The sequence below is a fragment of the Papio anubis genome, chromosome 12 (assembly GCF_008728515.1).
Source record: "Papio anubis isolate 15944 chromosome 12, Panubis1.0, whole genome shotgun sequence".
NCBI lineage: Eukaryota > Metazoa > Chordata > Mammalia > Primates > Cercopithecidae > Papio > Papio anubis.
Window position 1 is genome coordinate 80280487 of NC_044987.1, and position 19059 is coordinate 80299545.

Genomic DNA, 19059 nt, shown 5'->3' on the forward strand with positions numbered 1-19059 from the left:
CAGAGACTGGACTGTCTGGACTGGAAATTCTGAGAAAGGAGAGGAAGCCATGGTGCAAATATTCCAAAAGATGAGCAGTTGGAAATTTATATTTGACATATACAATTGTGTTACTGTTCCAATTTAAGAATGGGTATTCCTGATATAGTGGGAGTTCTTGCCAAAGCAGAGAAATGTGGAACCACTGGGATGACAGTCTCTTGAAGATGGAAAACTCACTCTCTCCTGCATCCTTCTTGACTGTACACCTTCATCCTATTCTTCCACCTGTGTTGGGAACTAGCTTTTGGCCTTAAATGAGACATCTCTTCTTGAGCTTGCTTTTTGGTTGACTTAAGCATCCCCTTAAAAATGGGAGAGAAAAAGTAAATGTTTTAGATAAAATAAGGTACTCTCACCATTAAAGAAAAAATAGTAATTAATGGAATAATTTTTAAAAAATTGGCATCAAACTTAATACAGATGCTAGTAATGTCAACCAAAAGGACCTTGGATGAAGTAAAGTCATAAAGATTCACCTTCTGAATATGACACACGTTATTGTAAGTGATTTTATATCTAGGGAAAATCTAGTGCTCAGCTAACTGATCCTCTTTCAGTTCTTTCCTGCCCACATGCCTTGGCTCTTTTCTGCTCTCTTTGCCAGGAAAGTCCCTTTTTCCTTTATTCCACTAATCAAGTTCCCCCAAATGTGGCATCTTCATAATTTCTCCCAACGTGAGCAGAATTAATTATTATTCTATGACACATTATAATACTTTTATTAGAGCATATTTTTTAGACTTACTGTTCTGTATGTGTTATGGTTTCTAGTTTATGAGGCTTTATTCCCCCTTCCATCCAAACTGAGAACTGATTAAGAGCAAGGAAGATATGCTCTCTATCAATGGATTCACAATGCCTGTTATCCAGGGGTATGCCAGAGCTCACATGAGCTCAATTATACATAACTTCCCAACATTGCTTTGAGTGATACCATGTTAGTAGCTCAAAATCAGCCATCCCTGGAGTATTTACATCATAGAAATTAAGAAATGTTATAAATTAGGCCTCACCTGCCCAAGAGTTGATTGTTAAACTTTTATCAGTGCATCACTGTTAGAATCCTTCTGCTCCATAGAAGATACTTCAAAACTGTTGAATTTGAGGCTTTTAGGATATAGAAAGGGACATTTACCTTATATTCTAGGGGTCTCATTAATTTAATTTGTGGCATTATCGTTTTTAGTGGAATCCCTGGGAGTATTAATTATTATATGTTGTTATCACTGCAGGCTATTAACAAAGAACATTATAAGTTTGTTCAATTGACTAAAAATGTGAACATCTTTTTCTTTCCCTAATATTTGGCTTCCAGGGTGGAGTTTTAGTAAAAATTACGGAAATGTGTCCTCCTTTGAACTGCTCAGAAAAGGATCACATTCTTCCCGAGAATCAGTGCTGCCGTGTCTGTAGAGGTAAGTGGGCTTGGTGGTGGGCCATGCTTGGGGTGAGGCTGGGGCTGGCCTTGGGGGTCATGAGAGTTTAATGAATAGTGTGATGATAATAACATGGGCCCAAAACTCTGAGCTGCTCCTTAAAAAGGTGCATATCCTATTTACCTCTCTCAGTCATAGTCTCCTCAATTGTAAAATGAGTATAATAATAGTATCTACTTAATTATATGCTGTGAAGATTAAATGGGATAATGCATAAGCACCTACCATCATGCCTAGCATGTGACACATGTTCAATAAATGATAGTTCCTATAATGATGCTAATGATAATTCTTATAATAATAATCATTATCATCATTATTACATTTTTCTCATGAGTGAGATTGGGAAGCATTCTTTTCAGCTCCGTCTGTTGGGCCAGTTCCCATACTCTGATAGAGAATGATGTGTGGTGAATCCTTACTTATAGGTTAGATTTTTATGCAACATTTTTACTCCCTGCAAGGAAAAATGCATCAGATAAATAACACGTGGTTGCTAATTAATTATTGGGCAAAAATGGTTTTGCTTCATCTTCCTGGAATTTCCTTCATCCCTAAATTTATTTAAATTTTTATTTATTATTAGTAGTAGTTTAGAGATAGAGTCTCTCGCTGTCACTCAGGCTGGAGTGCAGTGGTACGATCATAGCTCATTGTAACCTTGAACTCCTGGGCCCAAGCAGTCCTCCTGCCTCAGCCTCCTGAGTAGCTGGGACTATAGGCATGCACCATCACACCCAACTAATTATTTATTTATTTATTTATTTTTAGAGACTGGGTCTTGCTATGTTGCCCAAGCTGCCCTTGAACTCCTGGCCTCAATCAATTCTCCTGTCTTGGCCTCCCAATGTGTAGGGAGTACAGGCATGAGCCACCATGCCCAGCCTATTTTTATTTTTCAATTGTTATATAATAGTTGTGCATATTTTGGGTGTACAGGTGACCTTTTGATACATATATACAATGTGTAATAATCAAATCAGGGCAATTGAGATATCCATCACCTCAAAATTGATCTTTTCTTTGTGTTGGGATCTTTTCTTTGTGTTACAATTCTTCTATTTTGAAAAAGAGAATAGTTAATTGTTAAGTATAATTACCTGACTATACTATTCAATAAATTCCTTTTATCTAACTGTATTTTTGTACCCATTAACCAAATTCTTTTCATATTCCCTCCCCCCGCCCTTTCCCTTCATGGCCTCTTAAACTGATTCTTATGTCTTAAAACCCAGCTCAAGTATCACTTCCTCTCCGCAGATTCTCACCCAAGCAGAATTAGATGAATTAGGAGAACCTAGGATTTGTTCAAAATCTTTTAAAAAATCCAGCTAAACTCATAGGTATTATTTTAAAACTATACCTACCATAAATACTTCAGATTCTCAAATACCCAATAAGTGGTATTCTTTTAATTTGAGCTTTGAAGCTTCCAGAGTTAAGGAGATCCCAGCAGCATAGCAGTTTAGCTCAGGTAACCTCATATTTTGCTTTTTTTCCTATCTTTTCTGTAGCAGAGGGGTGGCAAAACTTCTTTATGAAGGGTTACAAAGTAAATATTTCTGGCTTTGCCGATAAGAGGTTTCTGTTACAACTAACAGAAGAAAGTTAGCAAGAAAGCAACACAGACCATAGGTATACGAATGGGTGTGACCATGTTCCAATGAAACTTTATTTACAAAAACAGGTGGCAGCCTGTAATTGTTGACCCCTCCCTTAGCACCTTCTGGTATATGAAAATGTTGTATATTTCACCATTGCGTGTTTTCAGCTTAGGCTTTCTGTGCTTGGTCATGAGAGCTCTGGGCTTTGGTAAAATTCTTAGGAAAATTTAGTATGTTGATAGCCAGAAATGGCCCCTAGAATTAGTGATAGGCTAACTATGACATCAGAATATCTTCCTGGAATCTGCTTTCATGGTTATAAGCTTATCTGCAGCTGGTATGCTTTAGAAATACCTAAAGATTGAGTGGAATTTTCAGAGTGATGCATTTATTGGTAACCAATAAAATGGTTAGGTAGGTCTTATAATTTAATGCAAAATCCATCACTTGCTATTTGTTGGGGTGCCAAGTGAGACTCAGTTTATGTAAATCCTTTCTGATTTATGGTTCCATTAGAGCAGAATCATTGATTAGGCCACAGAAATTCAGGAGGGATTTCATTACCCTGACCCAATTTGCAATAGAACAGGTGCCACTGCTTCTGTTAGCACTTGTCTGCAATGTGTCCATTACCAATGAAGATGCTGAGAGATGTGACATCCCATTGACAAGAAGCAGACGTGCAGGATTCCCATTGCTAGCAAGCAGTGGCGTTTACCAAACCTGACTCAGCTTTGAGGGAAGAGTGGGAGGCAGGAGGAAGACCTCATAGATTTGACCTTAGGCAGGGCCCATCTATGAAATCAAGAGCTTTCTTTTTCATACCCAGTTCCTTCTCAGCCAGGAAACAGTCAGCTCTTTTATTTGGAAGCTAATGGTTTTCTTCAGAGGTATGTGTGTGTGAGAAAGTTATTTTATGCTCTTTGACTGCTCTACATTTGGACAGGAACTAGAGCATGTCTTCAGAAAAGACATGGTGGGAGGGTCTTTTCGCAGGAGGTAGGTGAATTAACCATTTGGATTTCTTCTGTACTACTCCCATCTCAGAATCAGTAAAGGAGGCAGCATTGTTGACTGAGGCCCTTTTCAGAAACATCTACTGTCATGACCTTCCTTCTTGCTGATCCGTAGCAGAGAGAATCCCAGAACATCCAGCCCACTTGTCCACATGCTAGGGCCTGCTCTGCCCATCAGGCAATCAGGAAATGAAAGGCATATTTATCTGGATAGTGAGATGTCTCTTTTTCATGAAACCCTACAATTTAAATGACAATTAACAAAGAACAATGCAGATGAGTTCAAAAGTCTGTCATCTTGAACTAAGCCCCCCCCGTGAATTTTGCTCCGTATCTCTTAATTCCATCTTTAAAAGTAACATAATCGTCTCTCACAATTTTGTGAGAAATACTTTTGCTCTTTATCTTCTGTTTGATTTTTGCCTTTTCCTCTACATTTCTGAGTGGACTCACAAGAGGAGGAGGGGGTTGGACAATTACTGTTCTGACAAGACCTGGAAAGCCCAGTGGACTTCTAAAGCAAATTATTCAGTTCTTCTTGCCTCCTCCCCTTCTCTGAAACAGAAAGTAATGAAAAGGTGAGAAACACTCGATTTCTATGTAAAGTAATTTGTATCCTGCATATAGAGAGGCAGCATCGTTTGCTCTGTGGACTGATTGTCCACAGACTGGCTGGCAGCATCGTTTGCAGAGAGGTGGGACCGAGATGAGCTGAGGCGCATCTTTTAGGGAATGAGCTCTGTGGTATGCTATAGCTGTACTGCCTCTGCCATCCTGATGTTACTGATTACAAAAACCAAAGTGGCCGTGGCCTTTCAATACCTGCACCGAAGGCCTTTCAATTAGCATATTTATCATCTCTCTCTTACTGTGACCATCGGTCATTAGTCTGAGGGAAATTACCCAATACAGTATCATTCCTCAGAAGTCTAAGTCAAGACCTTTCTCATGCCTGCCTGGAGCATTTGAAGTTTTCCAAGGTTTATTTTCTTTAGGACTCTGATGAGCCGCCTTACCTGGGGAGGCTTAGACTGGGAATTTGAGACAACTTCCAGAGAGTGGATTTTGCTGCTGATCTCAGTTTGCTTAATTATAGAATATCCATGCGGCTCTCCAGTCTTTTTAAAAATAACGTTTATTTTAATGATCACATTTTATGAATTGATTATTTAAATACAGGAGACAAGGTAGGGATGAAGATATGGTCCACCCACATAGAATGTTTCTGTCATTGTCATGTTAATGAATGAATGACCTTATTTTCAGCACTAGCTGATAGGCTTTATATATTTTACAAATGAAATAAGGTTAAAACCCATTTTGCTGAGTTATAATTGATTTCCTCAAGTTACAGCTTGCTAGCTTGATTATGAAGTTAATTTTTTTTAACTGAGTCTTACCCAATTTTCTTATATGGTTACTGTCCTCCGCCCCACCTTTTATTGAGTAACCAAGATGGAAGATACGGGCTACATCTTTACATTTGATTTTTTTCTTTGTTTGAATTAAACCTAGGACTTTAAAGTTAATAAGAACAGGTTCTGACTGACTTATGGTGTTCACTGTATCAACAAACTGGTCTCCAAGCTAGGGGCTCAGGTACCTTCTCTCTTCAAATTTTGTGTCATGGCAGATGCTGTAACTAATTCCCTTGTCCTTTAGGGAAAAATGAACATAACGAAGTCAATGGGCGGTTTAATCCACAGGGCTATTGGAGCAGCTGGGACACCCATAGGAGAAGAACTATAGAATTGCTAGGAAAGAAACATGCAAAGGGAATTAAGGTGATGGTTGCTGGCAGCGAGAGGCCGCTTTGCAGTTCGTCGGACTCAAGGTCTCAGTCACACAACAGCACCACCCGAACAGCCTTAATCACCACTGCAGCTTTTCTCTGATACCTCAGGACAGTTTGTGCTGGCCACATGAAATTCATTTACCCTCCTCTTTACCTTGAGGTAATGGCTGTAGCAGGAGCCTGCCCACTTGAAGTGTGAGGCCATTAGGTGGAGAAGGGGAGTGTGCACTGGAATAACATCTGGGCTCCTGCCTGCGAAGAAGTAATAAAAGCATCCGTGTAGACCCAGCAGAAAAAGATTGCTCATGAATTTCTGGTGCTCTCAGTTAAAGGATGAAAAAAATAAAAAAAAGGTCAACAATATTGACCATGTATTCGCAGGACCACTCCAGGAAAACAGACCCATCATTTGACCCATCCCGAAATTCTTAACATACTCCTCAGGGTTTTATTCCCCTCGTAATCAGCTCTAATTGTATCTTCAATGTCGCCAATGACGTTGGAGGGTTTTGCTGCCTTTTTATGACTTCTAGTATTGGGAAAAAGTTCTTTCCGACATCTGTTCCAAATGCATTTATCTGTAATTTTAATTCAGGCTTACTTGCCTTGTCATCTGGCCTGGACGGAAATTAGCTGAGATTATTTGTACTGTTTAAGATTTTATGCCCTTCGATTAAACCCTCCCAAAGAGTCTTGGCATCAAATGATTTCCCCCCCACCCGGTCTTCCTCATTGTTTTGGGTGAATTTATAATTGAAATGGTTTTAGAGAGAGGATTTCAGGCAATTTGAGAAGAAAAGAGACCTGAGAAAAAGTCACTTAATGAGAGTGTAAACTAGTGCCTAAATAGAGGAACTGGCAGTTCACAGATGGACCAGTTCCTCTGCGTATTGATAGATGAGATCTGATCAAAATCCCAGCAACCGTGGGCTAAAGTGGACTGGAAAGACAGGGCTATATGCTCAACTATTGGGGCTGGGGACAGAGGACAGTCTCAGTGAGTACATGAATTCATGGCCCTAAAAGTGCTACAGTGGATCAAGGCCTATGAGGCTTCCAGAAGTAGGCACATTTTCCCAGAGAGGAAACCTGACACTAAGGCTAGGCTGCCTCAGACCTTAAGGAAAGACCCTTAAATGTTGACTACTGTAGAAGAAACCAATTGCTTTCTAAGCTAGAACCTGTGAGAGTTGGGAGTTCAGTCTCTATTAGGCCTGTTCTAATGGCCCTACCTTCTGTCCACAAAAGCTTAAGGAATGTTCTCACTCTCAAGGGCCCAGGCTTCTCCTGTGTTTTGTGTGTTGCTTGTGGAGTACATAAAGGCATCCAGTTCTCATAAAGACCTTTCAGCCATCCTTCTTAACCAGTCCGTGAGTGGACCTGACTCTATGTGTCTGAGGCACATGGAATATGCTGCCCTCACTATACCATTGCTCCTTATATGAATTTCAAGGTTGGGTAAGCAGTAGTGAATGTGAGAGATATTGATGTTCTGAGATTTTAGAATAGAGGACTCTGGAGTGCACTTTTAGATTGTCCAGGTATATAATTTCAAGGGCAACCTGCGTGACCTGCTGGGGTATATTTTAGGGACAAGAGATTGAGGAACTATTAGTGACCCATTTATTCCTTGTTGTGGAAGAAGTTACAGTAGTGAATCATAACGATGTATGTCTGTCATTGGCTGGAAAACCAAGAGATGAAGCAGAATCAGTGATGGTTCCTCGATAATTATAAACAATATAGAGTGGGATTTGGAGAGTGGCAGTGTGGGGGGCCTCAGTGTAATAGGCAGAGCTTATTATATGCAGATTAGGCTAATGAATTTAATGAAAGTAAATCATTTTGCTAGTGTTACTGGTCATTCATGGCAACAGAACTCGATACAAGACCACCACGGCATCCACATTTTAGGCTGCTTTCAACCAGAGGAGAAAGTGTGACCCCAACATTTACATTTTCTTTCATTAATTTCTTTGTACATATCATGGGCACATGCTTCTCTAAGCATTTGGGACTCTTACTCTTTGTACAGCCAACCTCACTCATCCTTCAAATCTCTTCTTTAAAACATTGTGTTAGGTTTCTTCTCTGCATACATTCCTGGAGCACCCTGCCCCTCTCCATCATAATATCCCCTGGGAACCCAGTGTTCAAAGTCAGTCACCCCTGCTAGAATGTAGGATGAATGAGGACATGTGTATGGTATTTTTTGCTATATTCCTATTGTCTGGTTTAATGCCTGCACATGTGCTAGGTGCTTAAAATTTGTTGTTCTTAAGAGGGCAGTGGAACAGGACAGTAATTAAGTACTCCAGCCTCAGTCAGACTATGGCTCTGTACCTTCCACAAGTGCACCACCTTCCTCTAACTTCAGTTGTCACATCTGTAAAATGGGGATAATAATTCAGCTTCATATAATTGTTATAAGATTAAATGGGATAATGCATGTAAAACACTTAGTCAAGTGCCTAGCATATGGTATGTGTTCAATAAATGTTAATTATTGCTGTTGTTACTTCTGTAGCAGATTATTTGGGATTCTCCAAACTTACTCCTTCTTCTTCTTCTTCTTCTTCTTCTTCTTCAGTTGGCATTCCATTTCTCCCACTAGGATCCGGGTCCTGCTCCTCTCAAGTTTCTACCTATTATAGTTTTTTGTTATCTTGAAGTGATTTATCCTTCTCTGAAACATTATGACATTTTTTCCTGCTCACATCTGACTTAACAAAGATTGCCTTGATGGAGGCCATATGTGGTTTATTGCCCCTTAGGGATTGTAATTTCCCTGTGGGCAGAGAATATCTTAAACATCTTTGAAGTGTCTGCAGATAATTATGTACTGCTGCAGCCCACAGAGTAGAGGCCCCATAAATATTGAGTGAATGATTATTCACTCACTTGTGCAGAAAGGTAAGTGGGCTTGGAATGAATATTACTTGAATAAAGGCCTCCATTAATTTAAAAAACACATTTTTGAGAAGAATGGTTAGGCATAATCAAAGTGGATTTGACTTGAAGAATGGTTACGCATAATCAAAGTGGATTTGACTTGAAGGTCAGTTTGTCTCACCGGCCCTTCACTGTCCTTGAAATACAATTTACTCAACTCCTGGCATTGTGATTTGACATGGTACATGCTTAATAGAAACATATGCATTGGAAAATCAACACTGTTTGAAAGGCTTTGTTCCAGGCTGTCAGACGCATGTGGAAAGAAAAGGACAGTTAAAGTCTCCTGAAAAAAAAAGAGAAAAGAAACACAGACAAGGAATATGTGTGATAAAGGATGCACATGTGCCATTGAATCAAGCTTCCTAATGAAGGAAAATGTGACCATTTGATTTAATTATTGATCAATTCAGACATGGGAAGTGAAGTTCAGGCTCTTCCTTTGGAAGAGAGACACGTGATGCCTAAAAGTACCCCTTTGGTAGGAAAAACATCAAGCACTGCTAGTTGTAATGATTATTGTAAGCCTCTCAAGCCCTTATAGAAGGGTTGTCAACTGTCAGAGGTTTCAGATTTCCAGCCAGTTAGACTCTTGCTCTGATTTTTGACTGAGGCAGTCACCAGTTAACAGGTCGTAAGTAGTGAGGCTGGATGTAACTCACCTAGGCCTATGCATCTACTCTCTAATGTCCCAAGGAGTGGCTACCTCTTTCACTTTTCATCACTAGGTTTTGCTATCTGGGAGGATATATGACGTAGTGAGAAGCACATGGGCTTTGGAGTTAGCCAGACCTAATTTAGAACCCTGGCATCTCCACTTACTACCTAGAGGTTCGTGAATTTGTACTTTTTATCTTGAAGTTGAGGATAACAACATTAAGTTATTTTGAACTTCAGTCATCATTGTTAAAAATATCATCATCATTATTAGTGGCCACCATTGATTGACCTCTTTAGTAGGTATTAAGGAACTGTTTCAAGTGCCTCACACCGATTAGCCCATTTAACTTTCTCAACAACATATTAAAAGGTGTATATTATTATTCCCATTTAAAACATCTAGCATGCCAGGCATATTATAGGTGCATGAAATTTATCATTTAATAACAATATTATTATCTTTCAGAGTAAGAATTCTCCAAATATTGTTGGTTTAAAATTTTATTGCAAAGAAAAATAGTTCTAGAATGTTATCACTGAAAGGAATTAACTTGACTTTATCTCGTGGAGTGATTTCCGTATTTTTAAGCCAGAAACTGTCACTAACATGATCAATATGGGCCGGGAGCAGTGGCTCACACTTGTAATCCCAGCACTTTGGGAGTCCAAGGCAGGTGGATCACGAGGTCAGGAGTTAGAGACCAGCCTGGCCAACATAGTGAAACTCCATCTCTACTAAAAATACAAAAATTAGCTGGGTGTGGTGCTGTGCACCTGTAGTCCCAGCTACTTGGGAGGCTGAGGGAGGAGAACTGCTTGAACCCAGGAGGTGGAGTTTGCAATGAGCCGATATCATGCCACTTCACTCCAGCTTGGGTGACAGAGTGAGACTTTGTCTCAAATAAACAACAACAACAACAACAACAACAAAAACAAAAACAAAAAACCATGATCAATGTGTCAAAAATATAAAAGCATAACTATTCTATTTGAATCAGAGACAGAGTTGAACCCTGTGTAACAACTCATCTGTGCCTAGAGCCCTGAGGAGCACAGTTTAAAAATTACTAATTTCATTCATTCCCCATATACATACCTAGAAAAGCAAAGTGATTTATACTGTTTGTTAGCTGCAGACCCTAAATTATAAATTAGATCTCCTGACTTCTAGATCCATTGTTTTCTATGAGATCACAGTATGAGATAGAGCATAATTATTGTTTACTAAAAGTCCTGATTTAAGGATGATAAAGCATCTTTATATACTTTATCATATTTGAACTTCGCAAATTTTATGGTAGATGTTACCTATTCCTTCTAGTTCACCTAAAATGCTGCATAATTTTCTGGAACATTTGGTGGCAATGGCAGTAAGGGGGAAAAAACAACTGGAGACCAGAATATAGAAAGAGGGTGATTCCATTGAAATAAGCAAGTACAGTGGAGTTGGCATTTGCCCTGAGTGCAATTTCTAGTCTCTGGTGGTTTAAAATCTGGCTTCTAATGGACACTGTGTAAGCAGACAGGAGACAGCCTAGGGCGAGTATGAGAAACATAAGTCAAGAACCTTAAAGGATGAATCCCTCCATGGGTGAACTAGGAAAAATCCACTCTGTACAAGGAGACTTGCCTGTCAGTCTTGACTCTAGATGGAGGTCTGCAGGAGAAAATCTTGTATTCCTGAAAGCTTAGGGCTGGACTTTATTCCACTTGTGTGACTCAGTCTTCAAGCCCTAAGACAAAAATGTAGTTGAAAGTCATCTTGGGTTGACAGTTCACTCAGACCCCTGACAGAAGGAAACACAAATCCTCTCCAGAGAAATGCAGTTTAAAAACCAAAACCTCAAATAATTCTCACAGATTAAATTCCAAAAAATATGAGCTTACAGATAGACGAATCACTCAAAGCACAAGAGAATAAGCCATCATGCATGCTACTCAGCATAAACAACAAATGGCAAAAGTAGATGCACAAAGCCTGAAGATATTAGAATTATCAATATAAAATATTTATATGTAACATGTTTAAAGAATTTTTTTAAAAAGGAAATTTAAAAAATGAAAGAATAAGAGACTATCAAATTTGACTAAGCAGATTGAAAAATAATGAAATAGGATTCTAAAAATAAAAATACAGCAAGTGAAATTAAAAATGATGTGGGTGACTGAAAGAGAATATGACACAGCTCAAGACAGAATTAACTGATAGATACATCTGGAAATGATACAGAATTCAGCATAAAGAAAAAGAAACAGAAGATATGAAAGCAAGTCTAAGTAACATAGATGAGAGCTTGAGAAGAAAGAACATTTATCTAATTGGAAGTCCACAAAGACAAAATGGAGAAAAACGTGGAAAGGGAATGTTTGAAGAGAGAATATCTAAGAATTTTCCAAAATGATAAAAGATTTCATCATTTTTCAGATTCAAGAATCCCCCCAAATCTTAAATACAAATACATTTATACCTACATACCTTAGATTAAAACTGAAAAAATATAAAACAAACAAACCCCAATCAGGCTGGTTGTGGTGGCTCATGCCTGCAATCCTAGGACTTTGGGAGGCGGAGAGGGTGGGGAAATCGCTTGAGCCTAGGAGTTTGAGACAAGCCTGGGCAACAGAGTGAGACTTCATCTTGCAAAACAAAACAAAACAAACAAACAAACAAAAAATTAGTTGGGCCTGGTGGCACACACCTGTAGTCCCAGCTACTCAGTTGCCGAGGTGGGAGGATCACTTTAGCCCACGAGGCTGAAGCTGCAAAGAACAATGATTGTGCTATTGCACTCCAGCCTGGGCAACAGAGTGAGACTCTGTCTCAAAATAACAATAAAACCCAACCTAATGCACAAATAAAGATCTTAAAAGCATCCACAGAGAAAGGGGTTACCACATATAAAGGAATGACTATTAGATTAATAAGTGACTCAGCAGCAATAATAGAAGCCAGAAAACATGGAATGACATGTTCAAAATGTTGAGATAAAATAACTATATTCAGTAAAACTATTTTTTTAAGTATGAAGATAGTCTAAAGACACGTTTAGACGAATTGAAATTGAGCAGAGTCACTATCAAAAGATTCTGTAGGAACTTCTGAAGGCTATATTAGGAAGAAAAATTTCTTTGAAGAAGTAGCAGGGAACAAGAAAGAATGTTAAGCAAAGAAAATGTTGAATACAAGGCTAAAGAGTATGCCCCAGGAAGCATGTTTAAGAATGTTTTTAGCAGCTTCGTTTGTCAATGAAAACCTGCAAATAGCTCAAATGTCCATCTATAGTATAGGCATACCCCAGAAATATTATGGATTCGGTTCCAGACTATGGCCATGAAGCGAATATTGCAATAAGTGAGTCACACAAATTATTTTTGTTTCCCAGTGTGTTTAAAAGTACTGTCTGATGGCATTTTACTCACTGGAAAGTCTTTCAAAATTGGTGCTGATCCTCCTGCTTTGTCAACTAAGTTTATATACTATTCTAAATCCTTTGTTGAATGAATGAACCCATAGCTAAAGGCATTCACATGGATGAATAGAGAAAAGCACACCATAGTATAATAAAAATTAAATGGCTGTGGCGTGGATGTGGTGAACAGGGAGCACTTCTACACTGCTGGTGGAAATGTAAACTAGCACAACCACCATGAAAAACAGTGTGGAGATTCCTGAAAGAACTAAAAGTAGAACTGAAAGTAGAGTTTGATCCAGCAATCCCACTACTGGGTGTCTACCCAGAGGAAAAGAACTCATTATATGACAAAGATACTTGCACATGCATGTTGATAGCAGCACAGTTCACAATTGCAAAGATGTAGAACCAACCCAAATGCCCATCAGTCAGTGAGTGGATAAAGAAACTGATATAGATGATAGAATACTACTCAGCAATAAAAAGGAATGAATTAATGTTATTCACAGCAACCTAGATGAGATTGGAGACCGTTATTCTAAGTGAAGTAACCCAAGAGTAGAAAACCAACCATATGTTCACGTTCAAAAGTGGGAGTTAAGCTATGAGGATGCAAAGGTATAAGAATGACATAATGGACTTTAGGAAGTTAGGGGGAAAGGGGCATGGGGTTGAGAGAGAAAAGACTACAAATAGGATGCAGAGTATACTACTCAGGTGATGGGTGCGCCAAAATCTCACAAATCACCACTAAAGAACTTATGTAACCAGACACCATCTGTTCCCTGGAAACCTATGGATATAAACTATTTTTTAAAAAAACATACCATAGAAGATATGTATGGTATGATTTCCCTTATATGAAGTTTAAAATGGGCAAAGCTAAATGGTATATTGTTTAGGCATAAACACAAATATGTAGTAAAGGTATAAAAAGCTGCAAGGGAGTGATGAACTCAAAATTGAGGATAGTTATCTCTAGTGGCTGGGAGGGAGATTCATTGGGGGAGGGAAATTAAGCAGTTTTGATAATCTGGTTGTATTCATTTTATTTTATATATTCATATATATTAATTTTATGTACTCTTTGTATTATAAATTTTACAAGAAAACAATACAAAAAGAGTAGTAATGTAAGAATGTAGTGAGAAGAGGATGCAGGATCAGCATGGATAAAAGCATTCAGGCAGGAACAGTCTTCGCAAATTTGAATATGGGTAGGGGAAAGCCTCTTATGCCTGGGACAGCCCAAAGTTTCCTATATCTATTCTGCCACTTTCTTATCCAGTTTATCCTTACATACTGCCAAAGTGTATTTTCCTGCATAGTGACGTATAATAAAAAAAAAAAGTTACATACTTTATTTTGGGGAGTTACTTTATTTCTTTCTTTTCTGTTGTACAATTTTATTTGTTTTTTCTAGGTCATAACTTTTGTGCAGAAGGACCTAAATGTGGTGAAAACTCAGAGTGCAAAAACTGGAATACAAAAGCAACTTGTGAGTGCAAGAGTGGTTACATCTCTGTCCAGGGAGACTCTGCCTACTGTGAAGGTAAGTACGCTATTTCATGAAGTCACTTGTGAGAGGTTGACTGAGAAGTGTATTCCTGGTAGGTGTGGTTAAAGAGTGAAAACTATCACTTAGCTCTGGTCCTATGCAATCCTACAAGAAATCATATCAATTGCTGAAGGTTCTGTGTTCTCCTAGTTTATCCATACTGCTCAGTAGCGTGAGAAGGCAAGACCTTTGAAGGCAGTTATGAAACACAGCAAAGAAACAAAGGCAACAGGGACATATCAAATCCCATGTTCTGCTGCTGTGCACATAACAATCACTAGATCAACCATAGACACATCATATTCTCTCTTCTTATTTGATGAGATTGCCATCTTCATATTTAATTAAATGTACATGGTGGATTCTGTTTTCGAATGATACTTTGACATTAACTCATACTAAGCTGCTATCTCCTTGACCTGACAAGATCAGGTTTGTATTCTTTTTAGTGGGTTTCTTAATGACTGATTCATGCATTGCCAATTCCCAATCTCTACTAAAAGTCACAGTGATGGAGGGACTCATAACTTTGGCACATGGGCTGATGCCATTACAGTGGGATGGTGGCCTCAAGCATCAGTGACCCACATTTCTGCTCTAGAGAAAACAGCTCCTCCGTCTTAAGAGAGCACCATTTTTTCAGGCTCAGTACTGCAACCTGCTAGTGGTGAGCATTGCACATCCCTATTACCTTAACATGCCAGAGGAGTGGGAGTTAGTTTGACCCGGTCTATATGTATAGTGCCATAATATCTGAGCCCATCCATTTCCAATGTGCTCATGGCTCCCTTCCATCAGTTTGCAAAAGCTTTAATAAGCAAAGTGATGGCTGGGCTATTTTTCTTTTTGTTCTAGTTCCAATTATTCCTGTTGTCTTCATTAATGATATATTGCACCATGATGATTTGGGTAGTTGTCTTCAATGAATGCTGCAAAATTCTGGTCACTTTCCTCTGAGTGTTTTAGCTCTCAAGTAGGTCAGGTATTCTAAAGGTAAAGGCAGTAATAACTGGTGATAGTAATGGTGAATTTCTTACTATTCTGCTGTCTCATAGTTGATCCTTCAACAACACGGGTTTAAACTTTGCATGCCCTCTTATACATGGATTTTTTCCAACCAAACACAAGTCAAAAATACAGAATTCGCAGGATGCAAAACCTGCCTATATGGAGGGCCAACTTTTCCTATACAGTGGGTTCTGCAAAGCCTACTTTGGGATATGAGTATGTGTAGGTTTGGGTATACACAGGGGCCTACAACCAATTCCCTGCATATACCCAGGAATGGCTATATCTTGCTAATCCCTGCTTAACATTTTGGCTTTGACTAAAGACCTCTAGTTGTCAAGAGGATGTATCTTATTACTACCAGAGACCAGTACCTTGTAGGAACCCTCTGTTGTTTTTTTTTTTTTCATTTCTTCTGGAAGACTTTGTTTGTTACTACCATAATTTTTATTAACAATATATTCTAATAATATATAATAATTTTGTCTTCTTATTTTTCACCCTTTTTTTTGGCTGGTTTTATGGATTTGAAGTTTTAAGGAGACATGCCACTTGGGAGAATGAAACTGCCCCTTCACTTATGAACCTTTTCATCTTCCCTTTAATACATCTTAGTTATTTGTTAATTTGGGGTGATGGGAGTATCAATTTCAACACTTCATATTAATATTTATGTTTAGATCTTATGCTATTTTCTATCAGAAAATTTAAGTAATTTTAAAAGTTAAAAATGTGAATATTCCCACTATTTACCATGGAAAAATCCTATAAGCCACATAATAGTCTAAAATATGTACCTTCTTACCTTTTCTTATATGCAGGGATAGACTTTGAACAATTATAAAAGTGATAGAAGGAACCTCAAAAACAATGTGAATCCTGATTACACCACTTGCAGACCTTTTAGTTGTTCGTTGAAATCAGCATAGCCAACATTCCTGGCTCCACTTCTCTGTCGAGACCTGGCAGAATATGGGAGAAAACTGCTGGTGCTAATGCTGTTTGGGACTCTTTGATTCATTTCTCATTGATATCGTTTTTTATTACAAAAGATTGGCTCCATGAGGAGCCACCTGCAATATCAATCTGCTCTTTCTCTATGAGGCCTTATTTTATAATGTTGACTGGTTTTTAGGTCTGAATCGCTGTTTTCTTAGATGTGCTCCTGTTTAGCTCAGTGTATGAGCCTGGCCTTAGGCCAGTTTGCATTGTGGTGCTATTGCTGTTGGGTAATGGCAATGTGACTGGGCTTCAGTCGTTTCCCTGTTGTATGGAGACTTTCCATAAGCTCCAGGGGATGTGTTCTTGGAGAGAAGGATAGCACCTGAGGAGAAATGGCTAAACATTGGACCCCTTCTAGCATGCAGGAACAGAACTCATGGGTTAAAGCTGGGGTCAAATACTGGGCATCTGGCTGTGAGGCACAGAGAACCCAGTAGAGTGAATGCCAACATTTAGAGCAGATGCCTTTCTCTCATTCCTTCTGCCATCTTCAGCATTTGAACTTTGATCTTTGGGCTTATTTTTCCGTGATTGCATGATGACTTCCATAGTTCTAAGCATTGTACCCTCACAGCAGCATCCTAAGCAAGGAAGAGAGGAAGGGGCAGGGCTTAAAAACCTTGTCTGTGTGAAGTTCTGTCATTTTATGCTCAAAGAAAGTCCTTCCTAGAAAGCCATTCTCCCACTCTACCCCTATTACCACCATAACCACATACAGAAGACTTCCCCTGTGTTATTTTTCAGACCCGGGTTACACCACTTCTATCCTCACCATACACACACTTGTAGACCGATGTGTGAGAAAAGAGAATGAGATGGCTGTCACTGGTTTGGGCTAATTGTGTTTATTCCCTGGAGCTGGAGGAGAGGTTTGTCTTCCTGAAACCAAATAAGCTTGGCCCTTTACCTCAAAATCGGGTTTTAGCAACCATTCTTTTATGGTTACCTTTAGATGAATTAAATGAGATAAATGATCATGGAGGCCATTTCCCTAGCTCTCTCTTAAGATTTGCCCTTTGAAATGATCGGATAGACAAGCTTACAGGTGGCCAAGTGCCCTCCTAGGAACAGAGACTCTCTGAGGCTGCATTCATTGTCTCTCCACAGCCTAGAAAGAAGTAAATACTTATGAGCTGCTTGAAGCAAGTTATTTTTACTCTGAGTAAATGGGATGAAAATGACGCATACGATAAAAGCCACAATGAACAAGAGTGGTTTGCAAATTAAAACAAAATATTACACACATTGTCCAGGCCATCTTGAAAAGCCTATTCAGGCTCTCAGTGGAAAAGGAAGCACAAAAGGCTTTCAATTTCCTTAACTTCCTAAGTTAGAAGCAGAGAGGTGGCATATTACGGGCTCCTGCTCTGTGGAGATTGTCGTAGAAACTGCCACGGGGAAGCTAGCTGAACTCCTGGCCAATCAATAGAAGACAATAAGACCTTTTGTTGGCTGTGATACAGTTCACAGGAGGCTGTTTCATTTTGCCTCTTCCGACTCCAGTAGGAGCCTTTCCCATTTTGAAAACTGCTCTAGTTGGATTATAATGTTTTAGGAATCTTGTCGGCTGAGGCTTTTTCCCTTCGTAATGACGTTTTCAACAGGTTGGTCTTAAGTAGTTTCTGATGCATTAGAAATAGTGTCTGAGGAAAGTATAGCAACAGGGGTCCTACTCATGATCTTAATTCTTGAATTTGGAGTCTACCTAGATAGAGTCTCCTAAACTTTTTCTTCCTGTAGTAAAAAGTTACTTAGGAGCATAAAGAACAATGTTAATATACACATCATGCCATCTGTCAGGCATGGAAAGCACTACAATTAACATTAAATGGTAATACCTTTTACTTGCGAGTGTTTTGAATTTGTCAGACTCCTTTTATGTATGTTACACTTTTTGAACCTTACAGTAAATCTGTGAGAAAGTTGCAGCATTGGCCAAATTAACTCCTTTTTATGAATACAGACACGAGGGCTCAGAGAAATGAAGTGAAAAGTTCATCCTCAACTCATTTCTACTCCAGAGCTTTCTGCCCGACTTACGCTGCTCCCTCTCCTTCCACTACCCACACTGTTCCAATACTGTGTTAGCGTTCAAAATGTTGGTTGCCCTCCCAATTTTGCCGACATCAGTTTTGGCTAATGAAATGTGAGTAGACATGATATGTAGTTTCAGAGTAGAACCTCAAGGAGCTTTTGCAGAATTCCACATCATTCTCTTTTCTCGCTGAAACAAAAACTGGCAGTGTTCCAGGTCAGGGCTTCTCCTTTAGCTGACGTCCCAGAATGAAGATGACATGGAACCGTATGACAACTGACAGGTGATAGATATGTGGCATGAGTGAGAAATAATCTTCTATGCCACTGACATTTGTAGGATTTGGGGGTGGGGAGTTATATTACCTTGTGCATAATAGCATAAGACTACTGATATGTCTTCCTGAATTAATGGATCCAACTTTTCTGGGTTCAGAAGGATACCAAAATTCAGAGCTCACAACTGAAAGCAGTTTTTAATAGAGCAAGCATTGAGAGTTACCAAAGTACAAATTGTTGAGTCATCAGGAGTTTGCTCT

General features: G+C 39.0%; 1 protein-coding gene across 4 annotated transcripts in view; it reads left to right on the forward strand.

Moving 5' to 3' along the window:
• NELL1 (neural EGFL like 1) overlaps positions 1-19059 on the forward strand; it is a 960090-nt gene that overhangs the window by 286908 nt on the left and 654123 nt on the right. For all 4 annotated transcript variants that reach the window (XM_017948552.3, XM_009186422.4, XM_021926833.2 and 1 more), the window contains 2 exons: positions 1358-1457; positions 14342-14470. In XM_017948552.3, the coding sequence (XP_017804041.2) occupies positions 1358-1457; positions 14342-14470 (229 nt within the window). The remainder of the gene's footprint in view (positions 1-1357; positions 1458-14341; positions 14471-19059) is intronic.